Consider the following 18,124-nt stretch of genomic DNA (forward strand, 5'->3'; position numbering starts at 1 on the left):
TGAGTCATCAGTAAAAATAGTAGCTTAATTTCCACGCGTTATTTTTGATTTTTTTTTTTTTTTTTTTGAGATGAGGTCTTGCTCTGTCGCCCAGGCTGGAGTGCAATGGTGTGATCTTGACTCACTGCAACCTCCACCACCTGGGTTCAGATTCTCCTGCCTTAGCCTGCCAAGTAGCTGGCATTACAGGCCTCTGCCACCATGCCCCCCCAGATTTTTTTATATTTTTATTACAGACAGGGTTTCACCATGCTGGCCAGGCTGGTCTTGAACTCCTGACCTCAGGTGATCCACAAACCTCAGCCTCCCAAAGTGCTGGGATTACAGGCATGAGCCACCGCACCTGGCCTGAATTATAATTTATAATTATAATTGTAATTTAGGAAATTAGATGCCCATACCTTTTCTCATCTTCTCCTTCCTCCCACTTCCCCCTTTACCTTCCCCCTCCCCCTCCCTTCCCATCTCTTGACTTCTCTTTAGAAAGTGGTTAGAAAACCTATGAAACCCTAGTTGGTGAGGGCAGCACAATCTAGTGATGTCAGGGGTCCTGGTGTTCAGGCCCAGTCCTGCCATTAGCACATTGGGTTATCTTGGTCATAGTTTTACCTTAACCTCTCTGAGCCGGTTTCCTCACTGGTCAAATGGGGATCAAGGTACTGATTGTTCTATCTTGTGTCTCAAAAAAGAAAGTTAAAATGTGTAGTATGAGGTAAGATGCATTGACAGTAGCTAGAAAACAGAAAGGGCCATTTGAAAGGCTTTTTTGAAGTTCTATTGGTCATTAGTACCTCAACTTAGCTGCTTGGGAGGGTTTCATTGGCCCATTCAAACCTTCTGTTTTTTAAAAAAACAAAGGCACAGTGGTTCATGCCTGTAATCGCAGCAATTTGGGAGGCCGAAGTGGGCGGATCACCTGAGGTTAGGAATTCAAGACCAGCCTGACCAACACGGTGAAACCTCATCTCTATTAAAAATCCAAAAAAATGGCAGGGCATGGTGGGTCATGCCTGTAATCCCAGCACTTTGGGAGGCCGAGGCGGGTGGATCGCCTGAGGTCAGGAGTTCGAGACCAGCCTGGCCAACGTGGTGAAAACCTATCTCTACTAAAAATACAAAAATTAGCCAGGCGTGGTGGCGGGTGCCTGTAATCCCAGCTACTCGGGAGGCTGAGGCAGGAGAATCGCTTGAACCTGGGAGGTGAAGGTTGCAATGAGCCAAGATGGTGCTGGCCGGGCACGGTGGCTCACGCTTGTAATCCCAGCACTTTGGGAGGCCGAGGCGGGCAGATCACGAGGTCAGGAGATCGAGACCACGGTGAAACCCCGTCTCTACCAAAAATACAAAAAATCAGCCAGGCGTAGTGGCGGGCGCCTGTAGCCCCAGCTACTCGGAGAGGCTGAGGCAGGAGAATGGCGTGAACCCGGGAGGCGGAGCTTGCAGTGAGCCGAGATTGTGCCACTGCACTCCAGCCTGGGTGACAGAGCAAGACTCCGTCTCAAAAAAAAAAAAAAAAAAAGATAGTGCCATGGCACTCCAGCCTGGGCGATAAGAGCAAGACTCTATCTCAGAAAAAAAAAAAGGGCCAGGTGCAGTGGCTCACGCCTGTAATCCCAGCACTTTGGGAGGCGGGCGGATCACAAGGTCGGGAGATCAAGACCATCCTGGCCATGGTGAAACCCCATCTCTACTAAAATACAAAAAAACAATTAGCCAGGCGTGGTGGCGGCACCTGTAGTCCCAGCTATTCAGGAGGCAGAGGCAGGAGAATCAGTTGACCCCAGGACGCAGAGGTTGCAGTCACCTGAGATCATGCCACTGCACTCCAGCCTGGCGACAGAGAGACTCCGTCTCAAAAATAAATAAATAAATAAATAAATAAATAAATAAATAAATAAATAAAATAATATCCCCCAAATGTCTACTTTTTAAAAAAATGTTAAAAATAATAAACTTTGCCTACCCATCTATGTAAATTTCCAGGAAAACTAGTAAATGCTATTTAAAAACTTTTTTTATTATCTTTTTATTTTTCCCTACTTTCAAGCTAACAAGTTATAGTAAATGCTATTTGGCAGGGAAATGCAATTAGCACCATGTTTCCTAGAGGAGATCTGTTTCTTTTGAAAGGATTACCGCTACTGGTAAAAGAGCTGGCTGGGGTTGGGCGCGGTGGCTCACGCCTGTAATCCCAGAACTTTGGGAGGCCAAGGCGGGCGGATCACGAGGTCAGGAGATGGAGACCATCCTGGATAACACGGTGAAACCTCATCTCTACTAAAAATACAAAACAAAACAAAAAAAGCCCAGCATGGTGGCGGGCGCCTGTAGTCCCAGCTACTCGGGAGGCTGAGGCAGGAGAATGCTGTGAACCCAGGAGGCGGAGCTGGCAGCGAGCCGAGATTGCGCCACTGCACTCCAGCCTGGGCAACAGAGCGGGACTCCATCTCAAAAAAAAAAAAAAAAAAAAGAAAAGAAAAGAAGAATGGCTGGCTGGATAGTCCTCTTCCAAAAGTCATAACTTTAAATTGTTTCATCCTTTAAAAACTGCAGACACTAGCAATATTTTCAGACTTTCCTGGGAAAGCAAGAACTATATCTTAGATTAAAAAAACAATTCAGGGTCGGGCGCAGTGGCTCAGGCTTGTAATCCCAGCACTTTGGGAGGCTGAGGCTGGCGGATCATGAGGTCAAGAGGTCGAGACCATCCTGGCCAACATGGTGAAACCTGGTCTCTACTAAAAATACAAAAATTAGCTGGGTGTAGTGGCACATGCCTGTAACCCCAGCTACTCAGGAGGCTGAGGCAGGAGAATCACTTGAAACCAGGAGGCGGAGGTTGCAGTGACCCAAGATTATACCACTGCACTCCAGCCTGGTGACAGAGCAAGACTCTATCAAAAAAAAAAATTCTGACTGGGCACAGTTGCTCACTCCTGTAATTCTGCACTTTGGCAGGCCAAGGCGGGTGAATCAGGGTGATCCTGAGGTCAGGAGTTTGAGACCAGCCTGGCCCATATGATGAAACCCCGTCTCTACTAAAAATACAAAAAATTAGCTGGGTGTGGTGGTGGGCACCTGTAATCTCAACTACTCAGGAGGCTGAGGCAGGAGAATCGCTTGAACCCGGGAGGCGGAGTTTGCAGTGAGCAGAGATCGTGCCACTGCACTCCAGCCTGAGCAACAAGAGCGAATCTCCATCTCAAAAAACAAAACAAAAACACAATTCTTCCTTGTCACCCTAATTAGAACAGGGTTCCTCAACCTCAGCACTATTGACATTTTGAGTCAGATAGGTATTTGCTGTCCTGTACATTGGAGGGTGTTCAGCAGCATGCCTGGCTTCTACCTACATGATGCCCACCGCACCTCCTTAGTCATGACGACGAAAATATCTCCAGATATTGCCAAACTTCCCCAGCAGGAAAAATCATCTCCAGTTGAGAACCACTGCATTAGACATTTTTTTCTTTAATCTTTTCATATGTTGGTCACATTTTTCACTGAGGAAGCCTTGCCAGGACCACATTAAAAGGCAGTTATCATTTGGGTCTAGTAATGAGTTGCAAGAGCTCCATAAATCTTTATGAATTGCTTTCATGTTTCTCTGTTTCATAAAGATGTTCCAAGTCCCGACTAAATTTTTGTAATTTTAGTAGAGATGGGGTTTCCCCATATTGGCCAGGATGGTCTCGATCTCCTGACCTCGTGATCCGCCCGCCTCGGCCTCCCAAAGTGCTGGGATTACAGGTGTGAGCCACCGTGCCCGGCCTGGGGGATAATTTTAAGGTCATGGTTTATTTGGGCAATAGTGGTTGGGGAGGAGATAGAAACATTACTGGCTTTCAAAAAACTGGAAGTGCTGGGTGCAGTGGCTCACACCTGTAATCTCAGCACTTTGGGAGGCAGAGGCAGGCAGATCACCTAAGGTCGGGAGTTCAAGACCAGCCTGACCAACATAGAGAAACCCCCGTCTCTACTAAAAATACAAAAAAATTAGCCAGGCATGGTGGCGCACGCCTGTAATCCCAGCTACTCAGGAGGCTGAAGCAGGAGAATCTCTTGAACCCGGGAGGCAGAGGTTGCAGTGAGCCGAGATCGTGCCTTTGCACTCCAGCCTGGGCAACAAGAGTGAAACTGTCTCAAAAAAAAAAAAAAAGAAAGAAAGAAAGAAACTGCAAGAAAACATTTCAGTTCGGGGTGATGGTGTATGCTCCTGTAAAACATATTTTGCTGTTCTGTCCATATATTTTAAATTTTACAAATGGCATTATTATATTTCCTCTTGCATGTTCAGGATGTTTTTTAAGATCCATTCATGGCATTATGGGTACATGGAATCCACTGCTTCTCACCGCTGCAGGATAAAGACCAAAGTGCATCCACCATGCACTTTGCTTACCCATGCTCCCAGTGACACTGTCCCAAACTGTACCCAGTTCTCCTCTCGACAAATAACATAGCACTTCTATCCACCACAATGGCTGCACTGGCTGTTTTCCCACAGGAGAGTGCCTTAGACCCATCACCTCAGTCCCTGGCATTACCCAGCTTTCTAATTTTTGCCAGTACAATACAGGTGTAAAGAGATTATTAATATTACTATTATTTTGAGACAGAGTTTCACTCCTGTCACCCAGGCTGGAGTGCAATGGTGCAATCTCAGCTCAGTACAACCTCTGCCTTCTGGGCTCAAGGGATTCTCCAGCCTCCGGAGTAGCTGGGATTACAAGTACCTGCCACCACGCCCAGCTAATTTTCGTTTTTTTTTTTTTTTTTCAAGACAGAGTCTTGCCCTGTCACCCAGGCTGGAGTGCAATGGCACGATCTCGGCTCACTGCAACCTCCATCTCCCAGGTTCAAACAATTCTCCTGCCTCAGCCTCCTGAGTAGCTGGGATTACAGGTGCCCGCCACCATGCCCAGCTATTTTTTTGTATTTTTAGTAGAGATGGGGTTTAACCATGTTGGTCAGGCTGATCTCGAACTCCTGACCTCATGATCCACCCGCCTCAGCCTCCCAAAGTGGTGGGATTACAGGCCTGAGCCACCACGCCCAGCCGTAAAGAGATTATTTTTTAACATGAACTCCTCATAACTTTTTTTTCTCCTTTTTTTTTTTCTTGAGATGCAGTCTTACTCTGTTGCCCAGGCTGGAGTGCAGTGGCATTATCTCAGCTCACTGCAACTTCTGCCTCCCGGGTTCAAGGGATTCTCCTGTCTCAGCCTCCTGAGTAGCTGGGATTACAGGTGCGCACCACGACGCCCAGCTAATTTTTGTATTTTTAGTAGAGACAGGGTTTCACCATGTTGGTCAGGCTAGTCTCGAACTCCTAACCTCGTGATCCACCCGCCTCAGCCTCCCAAAGTGCTGGGATTCTGTATGGATGCTGAGCCACCGCACCCAGCATAACATCTTTCTTATACACACAAGCCTCACAGCCTGCTGCTTCTGCCTTTTGGTACGATCTTGGCTCACTGCACCCTCCGCCTCCTGGGTTCAAGCGATTCTCCTGCCTCTGACTCCTGAATAGCTGTGATTACAGGGGTCCGCCACCACGCCTGGCTAATTTTTTGTATTTTTAATAGAGACAGGGTTTCGCCATGTTGGCCAGGCTGGTCTGGAACTCCTGCCCTCAGGCGATCCACCCGCCTCGTCCTCCCCAAGTGCTAGGATTATAGTCATGAGCCACCACGCCTGGCCAATGGGACTTTATTCTTAAAGTTGATGAGACCTTCCCTAAGGCAGACAAGTGAAATCCTAAAGACCACAGTCAAGGCCAGACCACAGGTGTCTAAAATGGAGAATTTCTGTTTAGAGGTCTGGTAAGGACTCGCTTCTGGAGTCTCACTCAGAGGAGTCACTATTAGACGCTTCTTCACAGAATGCATGTAGAATTTTTGTTAGGATTGTAGGAGAAATCCCTTAATTTTTTTTTTTTTTTTTTTTTTTTTTTAGTAACCCTTATTTTACTTAAATCCTTTAATTCTTGATTCTAAGACAGACAAATGAAAGGTGGGGCTGAAATGATAGTGGCCAACTCTTTGGATGTAAGCAATGCAATCAACATTAACTACCTGAGGAGAAGGCACCCACCACCAGGGCCTTCCTTACCTATGCTGAAGTATATGCTTCTTTACGCATGGAACTGTGCCTGGGCTAAGATTTCAGCTTATCAAAACCAAGGAGGAGAGACATGACTAATACCCTGTGTCAAAAAGAGCACAAACTATACCAGAAACACACACCAGAAACACCAGGGCTCTTGAATTCGCTGTCAGCACTCATAGCACACTTAGCAACTATGTTTCAGTCTCTGGAGAAACAGGAGTCAGGAAACACTGCAGTCCCGCAGGTGTGCCTCAGGCCAGAGCCCAGCCTAATTCCATCTGCGATGGCCTCAGCTGTCTGCACTGTGAGGAGGAGCCAAGCTTCCCAGTCTGGTTCTATCCTCCTACATGTTGAAAACTGGCTTCAGGTAAGAGATGTCAGGTTTTGTGCTGTTTACTACCAGAACCTTCTCTTCAAGCTCAAATGGGCTTTTTTTTTTTTTTCTTTTTTTTGAGACAAGACTTGCCCTTGTCCCCCAGGCTTGAGTGCAATTGCTCGATCTCGGCTCACTGCAATCTCCGCCTCCCGGGTTCAAATGATTCTCCTGCCTCTGCCTCCCAAGTAGCTGGGATTAAGGCGCTTACCACCACGCCTGGCTAATTTTTGTATTTTTTAGTAGAGACGGGTTTTCACCATGTTGGCCAGGCTGATCTTGAACTCCTGACCTCAGGTGATCCGCCCATCTCAGCCTCCCAAAATGCTGGGATTATAGGCATGAGCTACCGTGCCTGGCCAACTTCTTAACTACCAACTCACGAGGTTGGGACTTGTTAGAATTATGGATCACTGCCCAGCAGATAGCTGGTCCTCCAAATATATTTGCTGAATGAATCAATTGCCTTAGAGGCAGAGATATTCTTACTGCATTCCTTAGTCTATTTTCTGTGGCATTGAAAGGTTTCCTGGTTTGGGGGGAGGAGCGTTTACTTTTTGTTTTTTGAGACAGAGTTTCGCTCTTGTTGCCCAGTCTGGAGTGCAATGGCGCAATCTCGGCTCACTGCAACCTCCAACTGCCAGGTTCAAGCGATTCTCCTGCCTCAGCCTCCCAAGTAGCTGGGATTACAGGCACCTACCACCATGCCCAGCTAATTTTTTTGTATTTTTAGTAGAGATGAGGTTTCACTATGTTGGCCAGGCTGGTCTCGAACTCCTGACCTCAGGTAATCCACCTGCCTCAGCCTCCCAAAGTGCTGGGATTGCAGGCATGAGCCCCTGCACCCGGCCGGTTTCCTGGGTTATACTCTCTCACCACAGCGATCCAGAAGCCCAGAAATAGTGGACAGTCAGCAAAACCCCAAGTTAAATCACAGGAACCACTAAGGCAGAGAGACAGAGAAATTGATTTACTTGTCACAGCTACATAAGTGGCAGCACAGAAATGAAGAGCACAAACTTTGGAGTCAGCCTGGCCTTCGTTAGAAGGCCCAGCTCTGCCAGCTATTTGACCTTGGCCAAGATATTTAACTCTGGAAGCATCTGTTTCCCCATCTGTAAAATCGGTTTCTGTAAGGATTAAATGAAATGACATATATCAAGTTCCCAGCACATCCCTGACCCAATACAGGTGCTCAAAAATGGGAGCTATTATTAGAAACAGAACTCTGATTTCAAGACCCGTGGTCACTTCTGAATCCACAGGACTCACACTGTAGGAACTCCTGGAAGGACAGGCTGTGGCATTACACGCTCTCAACCTCTATTAGGGACACAGTTCACCATCAGGAATACAAAGACGGTTTAGAAGAACAAATGAATTCTTAATCCTTAAAATCAATAGACAGCCTTCCCTGTTAAGAAATTCTGTCAAGTGCTGTATGTGGCCAGTGCCCATAAGCCCTGATGCTGAAGCATTAGTAAACCGGCCTCTTCCCACCAGCATGAAAGCTAAGATTTAGTTTCCTAAGCTAAAGATTTAGTTAAAGCAGCAAATTAGCCGGCCGTGGTGGCGGGTGCCTGTAGTCCCAGCTACTTGGAGAGGCTGAGGCAGGAGGATGGCGTGAACCCGGGAGGCGGAGCTTGCAGTGAGCCGAGATTGCGCCACTGCACTCCAGCCTGGGCGACAGAGCGAGACTCTGTCTCAAAAAAAAAAAAAAAAAAAGCAGCAGTCAGTTTTATTTGAATACAACAGGAAACCACATATTTCAACTCAGATATATTACTAATACCCAGAAAAATGCTAACCTTTCAGTTTCTCTACCACACACAGCACATTTTGGGAAGATACCTATAGTGCCTTGGTCCTCCCCTGTGGTTCCAGGACCAGCAGCACCAGCATCACCTGAGAACTTGTTAGACATGCAAATTCTTGGGCCCCACCCCAGACCCACTGCATCAGAATCTCTGAGGGTGGTTCACGGCAATCTCTTTTAACTTGTTCCTTGGTGATTCTGATGCAGGTTAACTCTGAAACCCACTGCAGCAGTGGATGCAGACGGAATCCCACCCAAACCCCTTTACCAGAGCACCCACACCCTGGCTGCTGAGGGCTGGCTGCTAACCACCACAGCGGCACCTCTGGAGCCTTGTCCTGGCCAAAGGGACAGGGACACTACCCCTTTCCCAGGGAAGACCTTGGACAATGACCCACCAGCCCCTTTGCCTCAACCAGAACTAATTCTGCCATACAATTCACTTTGCAGGGCTTCCTCGTGGAGGAGAATGTGGCTAGACTGCATCGGAGACCACAATCTTGGTTCTCGCCTTCCCCAGTTCTCTTCCTTTCCTGAGTCCCGTCTCCTGACAGCACGCCCTCAATTAATGGCCTAAGAATCTCAGTCTCAGCCTCTGCTCCCAGGGAACCCGATCTACAGCAGTTACTTTCACATTCTTAAAAAAAAAAAAAGTTCACAATTGTTGTAATTATTTAGAATTAGCTTAATACTATTATTTTATTTTATTTATTTAGAGACAGAGTCTCGCTCTGTCACCCAGGCTGGAGTGCAGTGGCTTATCTCAGTTCACTGCAACCTCCATCACCTGGGTTCAAGCAGTTCTCCTGACTCAGCCTCCTCAGTTGCTGGGATTACAGGTGCATGCCACCATGCCCAGATAATTTTTGTATTTTTAGTAGTGGTGGGGTTCACCATGTTGGCCAAGCTGGTCTCAACTCCTGACCTCAGGTGATCCACCCACTTCGGCCCCCTGAAGTGCTGGGATTACAAGCGTGAGCCACCGCGCCCACCCTAATTCTATTATTTACATTCATTAGCTCCCAAGGCTCTGTTATTGAAACTAAATTCTAAAACCAGCACTCCTGTATCTAAGATCAGACACACTGGGGCTTAGAGGATGGGAGTGATAGACACCACTGCTGACTTGCAATTGTTTTAGGATCTGAGTCTTGTGTATTGTGGCTTGAGTATGATGGAAATCAGAGGCCAACTTGGGCTCAAATCCTGGCACCGCCATTTTCCAGTTGTGTGAACTTGGGCAAGAAACCGACTTCTCTCCTTACCATAAAACTGAGTTAATAACAGTGACCACAGCAATGAGTTTTTATGAGAAGCAAATGAGATAATGTAGACACCATTTGCGTCCCTAGCTTTCTCACCTGTTAACAAGGCATAATTATGGTACTTACCTCACAAGGCTTTTGAAAGGATAACATGTTGCCCAGGTTCTGTTCTTAGCAGTGTCTGGCACATAAAATATACTCAATGAATGTTGGTGCCATCCCAGTCAGAAGCAATGCTTGTTCTTTCCTTTCTCCACCACTGGCCAGATATTCCAAATTTTTTTTTTTCTTTTTTTGAGATGGAGTCTCTGTTGCCCAGGCTGGAGTGCAGTGGCGTGATCTCGGCTCACTGCAACCTCCACCTCCCAGGTGCAAGCAGTTCTCCCGCCTCAGCCTCCTGAGTAGCTGGGACCACAGGTGCTCACAACCACACCCAGCCAATTTTGGTATTTTTAGTAGCATGGTTTTACCATGCTGGCCAGGATGGCGTCGAACTCCTGACCTCAAGTGATCCGCCCGCCTCGGCTTCCCAAAGTGCTGGGATTACAGCTGTGAGCCACCACGCCAGCCCAGATATTCCAGATTTATCTGAAAGCCCCTTAGAGTCCACTGCATTTCACCATTCCAATGATCATGATAATCTGGTGTCGAGTTCTTATTTCTGAGAACTAGATCTTACAAGTATACTCTCACTGAAATACTCTGTGAATGTTCTTTTTGGAAGAAAACAAAGATACCCACAGCCAGAAGAGTCTCAAAGAATTTAGCTTTTCCTCACTTCTTGCTTAAACTGGCTAGTGGATTTAGCATTTGGAGGTTCAGGTCCAGCCCCCAAGGCACACCTGCTGAGAAGGTTTACAGCACAGATGTGCTGGCTGTATAGATTTCAAGGCTATCAAATAAGCAAATACTCACTGTAGTAAGTGTTTCAACTACGAGCCACCAACTACTTTATATCTTCTGATCCCTGGGCCAAAGAAGTTTCTCTGACATCTTAAGATAGAATTTTTACTATTTATATATAAATACGTATATATATATATATACATTTTATATATATATTTTATATATATATATACATTTTATATATATATTTTATATATATGTATATATATATATATATATATTTTTTTTTTTCCCTTGAGACGGAGTTTCTGTTGCCCAGACTGGAGTACAGTGGCATGATCTCGGCTCACTGCAACTTTGCCTCCTGCGTCCAAGCGATTCTCCCACCTCAGCCTCCCAAGTAGCTGAGATTATAGGCATGCGCCACCACGCCTGGCTAATTTTTATATTTTTAGTAGAGACAGGGTTTCACCATGTTGGTCAGGCTGGTCTCAAACTCCTGACCTCAGTTGATCCACCCACCTTGGCCTCCCAAAGTGTTAGGGTTACAGGCGTTAGCCAACGCACCTGGCCTAATTATTACTATAAAGTATTAAGTTTAATGATTTATAATTAGCCAGAGAAGAAAAGGTGAGGAAAACATCCCTTTTTGCAAATAATAATACATGAGGCCGGGCACAGTGGCTCACACCAGTAATCCCAATACTTTTGGGGGTTGAGGTGGGAGGATTACTTGAGGCCAGTGGTTTGAAACCAGCCTGGGTAACATGGTGAGGTCACATCTCTACAATAATAAAACTAGCCAGGCATGGTAGTGTGGGCCTGTAGTCCCAGCTACTTAGGAGGCTATGGCAGGAAGATCACTTGAGCCCAGGAAGTCGAGGCTGCAGTGAGCCATGATTTTACCACTGCACTCTAGCAGGGTTGGGGCGGGGGAAAGTAAAACCCATTTGATCCAAAGTGGGGGAAAAAAAAAAGGCAGTTAAATGAAAATGAAACTCTGCTGGCTTTGCAGGACTGGCCTGGCACCTGACCAGGAAAGGTTAAAAAAGGTCAAACGAGCCTCCCACTACATGGCCAGGAAGTGGTTTGTGGAGAAATGGTTTGGAAGATTTATCTGGCAATTTCTCATTCATTCAGCTGTGCCCAAACTGAAATCCTGTGAGCTGTACCCCTGATACCTAGAGTATGGAAACCCCAGAAGCTGAAATCCCCCGGAATATTCACGTTCTCCCCTGGAAGGCGGGTGAGGAGGCCACACAGAAAGATAAATAGACCAAGACGTATTCTGAGAGACCAGTGCTCTAAGAAAATAACATGTTACGAGACCATGTTTTTCTATTTTTATAACATTTTATATAACTCATAAAACAGTGTTTGTATAAAAATTCACACAAAGTTGCTAGAGAGCATACAATTTCCAAAAATGTCCTGGGTTTTTGTTACATTCAGTTTCCTAAGGATGCACTCCAATCTATGGTAAAATGCAGACATGATGCGAGATTTCATTATCTTTGGTAAAACTATTCTCATTATTTTGTCTCCTCACAGTATTAAGTCTGATATCCACTTTGTGCAGGGTCTGCTATTACTAGGATGTCAGAAAAACATTAAGGCTGGATCTACAAGAGGCAAGTATTTCCAAACAGCAGTAATAGCCCCTTGGCCCCCACCCCCACTTCATATATCTATACAGTCTATCTACACAGCCAGGAGGGGTGCAAGCTCAAGACCTCTACTCGGGAGTCTCGAGATCCCCTCTCGACTGGGCAAGAAGCAAACATTTGGGGGGAACGTTGGAAACGGAGGCCATCTCTAAATGAACCCAGTGGTCATGCTGTGGTGTGGTCAGACCAGCAACTTTTACCAATTAAATAGCCAATCTATTCACCACTAAGTAGATCCCATTGGTTGGTTGGTTGATGATTGCTGCTGATGTGGTTCCCCGCTCCCCACAAACATAAAAGGAAAGGAAGGTTTGGAGCCAACACCGAAAGGGGAGGGGCACGCTAGCGCAAATGACACGAGACACGACTTTATTCCCTGTCAAACATTTGTTGTCCTGTAGACACAGCCAAGGTGAACTGAAACAGGATGCGAACACTCAGTACATTCATGACTATCTTCATACATTCTTTAAAAACTCACAGAGAAATCAATGAAGACTACCACCTACTGTGACTTACTAGTTCATTCAACATCAAAACGTGTCTGTGCTAATTTTTTAGTCCTTGGGATACAAGGCCAAAAAAAAAAAAAAAAATCCAAAAAACAAACAACTAAAAACCAAAGAATTTAGATGTGGGGGAAGGAAAGGGATTGCCAACAGGTTTCATGGAACACATTAAATTTTGAAAAAATAAGTATTTTGTACTTCTATTGCTTCATGTAAAAAATTTAAAATAAAAAAATGCCCACTGGAGCCACCTGTATGGATGGAGAAGTGAGGACACCATACAGACAGGGCAAGGACCTGCAGGCGTCTCCTGACAACAGTCCAGAGATGGGAAGAGTTCCCAGGTGTGTCCACTTGTCTTCACAGAAAGGGACTGTAAGATTCTGGGGGAATATGCCCTACACATGAAAGCTATTAAGAAAATCACTGAAATACGGTTTCCAAAAATTGAACATGCTCTGGGTTACAAAGAGACATATTTAATTCCTAGAACCTGTTGATTTCTCTAACAGGGGAAGATGGGAGTTTCAAAAAAATTATTAATAAATGATTGTGCTTCTAAAGTTGCAGGGTCAACATTCCACCCTCTAGAAAGCAGGGCAATTCATGGCTTGGAGTCCTCTTGTTTACATCCTAGAAACCAGAACAAATTCCACGGGACCTCCCCCCTCCAGCCCCCAACAACCAGCGGTGGGAAGGGGGAGGTGGTGGGAGAGGGCCACAGCTGTCTTTGGGTAGGGTGTGTGTGTGTGCATGCTGTGTGCATGTGCTGGAGAGACTAAGGCATAGAGAAGGGCCCAAGCGAGGGGGGAAAGTGAGTCTCCTGGCTGCTCCAGTCCCTCCTTTCCAGGCACAAAGAAGTTGAACGCGTTATTCGTGTAGGCCCCCTTCATCTCACTTCAGCTTTTAGTAAGCAGTGCGTGTGTGCATGAGTAGCTGTGTGTGACAGAGAGTCATTCAGTCTCTGTGCCTTTCTAAATGTTTGCAGTTTCAACAGAAATAATCTGTAAATGACACTTAGGAGCAAATTTACTAGTTAGATCAGCAACTTAACATTGCTTTTAAAATCCTAATTTTAAAAAATGCTCCTGGGTACAGGCAAAATTATGTCATACAGCCACTGGAACTGAAGTCCTTATCAGCTGAATGAAGAAAATTCAGATTGTTTCTATTATCTCTGCATTTTAAAGTAGCAAAATATTAAGTCATCCCACAGGGGTTCTATGACTACCCTGTGTGATTCAATTAATTTTCCAGGACTCTGGTGTGACGTATTGTTTGCATTTGACTGTTTCCTTTCCCTCTTAGGCATTTGGCCCCCAGAGTTAGGTAGGTTAAAGTATCATTTTAAAGGATTTTACCTGTTGGAGAATTTCCCAGCTGGTGCTCCTGGAGAGGATGCAGCTGGCCTGCAGGAGCCTGACATTCCCAGTTGGGAGAGAACGAAGACATGTGCCCCCCAAGGCAGGGGGTGGCCAGGTATAGGACAGCAGGACCTTCTAGAGAGTCCAAGAGGAAAGTTCTGAGTGGACCCTGGGAAGGGACATGTGTACCCCATCTGAGATGGCCTGTGTCCTTCCAATGCCTGGTATCCCCAAGAGGGGCCCAGACCTGGGCCCGCCCTGAGGAATGAGGATGTAGTGCTGCCTGGAGGAGCTAACACTGAGGTCTGGGGAAGTCACCACAGAGCTCCCGGAACCTGGATTTTGTACAAACACACACACGGAGAAGTAAACAGTTCATGGTGAGCTCAAAGAGGCCCACCCTTAAATCTAACAAGAAGCCAAAAGCCCCTGCACTGTTTTCCAAGGAAACATGTCCACTCCCTCCAACCAGCAACCATGTATGGAGAGGGAATGGGGGCAGTGGAAGGACACGGCTCAGATGGAGACACTGTGAACGTGTTTCCACGGCTGTCTACATTCATATCATCATCATCCAGTGTTCTCGCCTACAGAGTGACACATTCTACCAACGCGCCTTAAGGACAGGCCAAGCTGAACGGAAGCCTTCCCAGGCACCAGAGCAGAAGGGAAAACTTGCATGTGGTCGTAAAGGACTTCGCACTATTTCATCCCCTCTACTGCCATCCAAGGGACATCTTGACTCTTCCAAAATCAGATGTAAAAAACAAGGTCAGTAAAATCAGTATCCATGCCACCTGAAGCTACGATAAGCCACTGTGCACGAACATGGCACTTTTAAAGAGATTTTTTTCTAAATAAAATGGCCCCCAAAGAGCCCAATGATTTTTTTAAGGGTTTCTTTTTAATTAAAAAAAAAAAAAATTGGTAAAAATGGAAGATGTAAAATATGGGAAGAGGGGCAAGAGAGTTGCTGGGTTTGCATTTTAAGCTGTGAGGGGCTGGAGAGGGCACAACCAGGGAGAGAGGACCCCTACCCTCTGGTCCCTGCCCTCACAGCTTGCTCTCCTCACACTCAGGCTGCCCTGCCGGGGCACATAGGACAGAAGTTGTAAGTACAAGAGACCAAACTCAAGGCTTCTTTCTTGCGGTTGGGTGGGTGTTTACGTGTGCAAATGTAGTAAGCCACTCCCCACGGACATAAGGTGCCTGTCTGTGGATGCCATAGGCGTGCTCCCAAGTATTGCTCAGTCCCAAGGGTGCCCATCACTCAGCCTCTGGTGACCCCGAATCTCTGGGCAGGTCACGGGCCTTCACTTCTCCACTTTCTTCGCTTTCTTGAGGATGTCACATTTTTTCCTGTTGGGGCGGCGGCACCTCTCATCGATGCTGGGGATACATTCGTAGTGCCACACCTCCTCCATCTTCTCCACCGGGTATACGGCTTCCACGTAGTGGCGGATGAGCCGCAGCCGCGTGGGGTCCAGCTGCTTCTTGTTGCAAGCCCCGGAATGGTTGTACTGCAGCCGGAGGTTCTCGGCGGTGAAGAGTTCCGGAAACAGGCGGACGAGGAGCCGGGCGGCAAAGTTGCCCACGGAGAGGCTTTGCTGCACGATCTCACGCACCTCTTTGTCAGACAGCAGGTAGGGAGAAGGCACCGGGAAGTCAGGCGAGGGGACCACCAGCTCGTCCAAGGGGATCTTGCAAAAGTCCTTGCTGCTCCTCTCGGGGGGCAGCGGGGGCCCCTCAAACTCCTCCCGGAACCTCTCCGGGTTGATTGCATAGCTGGTCAAGTCTCTGCACTCAGGGCCCGGCACGTGGACCTTGCGCTGCTGCTGGTAGGAGCGCCTTTGCTCCGTGTCCCGGCGCCGGCAGCGCTCATCCAGTTTGCCCACGAACTCCAGGGTCCAGACGCGGTCGTTTTTGGCGCGCGGGTAGAGCAGCTGCACGTAGTGGCGGATGAGCTTGATACGGGAGGGGTCCAGCTGCTTCTTGCCCAGGGAGCCGCTGCAGTTGTACTGCTTGCGCAGGTTCTCGTGCGTGAAGAGCTCGGGGAACAGGTGCACCAGCAGCCGCGAGGCGAAGTTGCCGATGGACAGGCTGCTCTCGTAGATGCTGCGCAGCTGCTCCTTGCTGAGCAGGCAGTCGGCGCCGGGCACCTCGAAGTCAGGCTGGGGGATCTCTAACTTGTCGAAGTCGATGGGCACCAGCCAGATCTTCTTGGAGCGGCGGCCCGGCCGCTCGCCCTCGAAGCTGTCCTCCACCTTGACCACTGAGATGTCGTCGGGCAGACTGGAGGAGTCGTAGCAGTCATCACGCGGGGGGTCGCCTTCACTGCCCGCGTCCAGCCCCAGGCCCTCGAGCTCGTCGTTGATGCGCTGGGCACACTGCTGCAGCCAGGCCTCCTCCTCCTGCATGTCGGGGAAGTAGATCTCGGTGTAGTTGCGGATGATCTGCAGCCGCTGCGGGTCCAGCTCCTGCTTTCCACCGTCCCCGTAGCAGCTGTACTGTTCACCCAGCTTGCGGTGGTCGAAGAGCTCGGGGAAGAGCCGGTGGAGGAGGAAGACGGCAAACTCGCCTGGTGAGGAGGCTTCGTCCAGGAACTCAGTGAGGTCCTGCGTGTCCACCACGTGGTCTGAGGCGATGGTGCTGCTCCGGTCAAGAGACAGGGCCTCCTCCTGGTCTTTGTTGTCCAGGAAGTGGCCAGGGTCCACCTGCTCTGCCTCAAAGAAGCTGGCGACCTGGCCACTGGGCTGGCTGTCCTCCATTTCCCGCTGGGCCCAGAAGCGGCTGAAGAAGTCGTTGAGCTGGGGCAGGCACTCGGCCTGCCACACAGCCGTGTCCTTCACCGAGGGGTAGTAGACCTCCACATAGTTGCGGATGAGCTGCAGGTGCAGCGACTCCAGCTTGCGCTTGGCCGCAAAGCCACAGGCACTGCAGCCTCGGGAGAAGTCCACGTCGCTGAAGAGCTCGGGGAAGAGCTGCACCAGCAAGCGGCAGGCCAGGTCCCCTCCTGACAGGCTCTGGTCCACGATCTGCTTGAGCTCCGCAGCTGTGAGTTGGTACTCAGGGGGCGGCTGGAATTTGGCCACCATCTCGGTGGGGCTCACCTGCTTCTTGATGCGGCTCACCTCAAGCGAGAGCAGGTCCACCTTGCTGTGCAGCTGGGACATGTTGGACGTGAGGGTGTTGAGCATGTAGAACATCTTCTGGATCAGGAAGTAGATGTTGGGGTCGTTGTCAGTGCCTGCCCCGGTGCTGCCACAGTCCCGCTTCTGTGGCTCATTCAGGAGCCGCAGCGACGAGGGGCTGTTGCTGGCGTTTGCCTTCTCGAAGAGCTCGTACATGTTTAGCAGGTCCCCCGAGGGAGGATTCTTCTTCTCCATGATCTTGTGCGAGATGCCATACAGAGGCTTCTTGTAGGAAGGGGTGGTGGCATCGTTGCAGGGCTCCTCCTCTCCTGGCCACACAGAGCCCAAGCTCCTGCCCCTGCTGGCCTGCTCGCCATTGCCTTGGCAGGGCGAGCTGTTCTCACGGTTCCGCATGCCTGCTAGGAGAGCCTGCAAAACAAAAATCATTTCCCAGAGTGTTAGGTGGGTGCTGTGGTTTATGACACTAAACAAGGGTCTGCGTAGCACACAGAGGCCAAGGTCAACCTTGGAAGCATGTGAGAAACTGATTCCTCACCCAGAATCACTCTGTCATCCAAGGATGCACCACTGATACAAACCTGCATCCCCACCACCCCAAACCTGCTGCCCTCCCCATTCCCTGAGACAAGACTCAGGCTAGGCCCAGGGAGGCTTTGCGCTCTCGCAGGACACCAGCAGTGGACTTCCTGCCCATCAGAGGGCTGACACTGATGCTGGCAACACTGGGCAAGAACTCTGCAAGAAACAGGAGGAAGAGCACAGGAAGGCGATGGGCTTGTGCAGCTGCCGGCCACGGGCAGGTCACCTCATGGACCCATGCCTTGGTCTGCTCTCAGGAAGGGACAGAGATTCCTACCTATGGTAGCTCCCAAAGGCAGCAGTGTGTCCTTTCAGCCTGCAGCCTTTGGGAGAGCAGGCATCCCTTTTCGGGAAGGCTCCTCTGGGATGCATGGTCGGGGCACATGAGAACTGGGCTGTGGAGAGCGGCTGTCTGATGCCAGCTCCACCACTGCCTGAAATC

The 18,124-nt window shown here is 48.6% G+C and overlaps 1 protein-coding gene across 2 annotated transcripts in view; it reads right to left on the minus strand.

Annotated features, from left to right (window-relative positions):
• Nucleotides 1-11,744: 11,744 nt before the first annotated feature.
• BEND3 (BEN domain containing 3) overlaps nt 11,745-18,124 on the minus strand; it is a 49,487-nt gene continuing 43,107 nt past the window's right edge. The window contains exon 4 of one of the 2 annotated variants that reach the window (XM_032156016.1): nt 11,745-17,511. In XM_032156016.1, coding sequence (XP_032011907.1) covers nt 15,265-17,511 — 2,247 coding nt within the window. In that variant the 3' untranslated portion in view covers nt 11,745-15,264. The remainder of the gene's footprint in view (nt 17,512-18,124) is intronic. The other variant, XM_058435448.1, reaches the window with a different exon arrangement.

This window comes from Hylobates moloch, unplaced genomic scaffold, assembly GCF_009828535.3.
Source record: "Hylobates moloch isolate HMO894 unplaced genomic scaffold, HMol_V3 SCAFFOLD_2, whole genome shotgun sequence".
Classification (NCBI taxonomy): Eukaryota; Metazoa; Chordata; class Mammalia; order Primates; family Hylobatidae; genus Hylobates; species Hylobates moloch.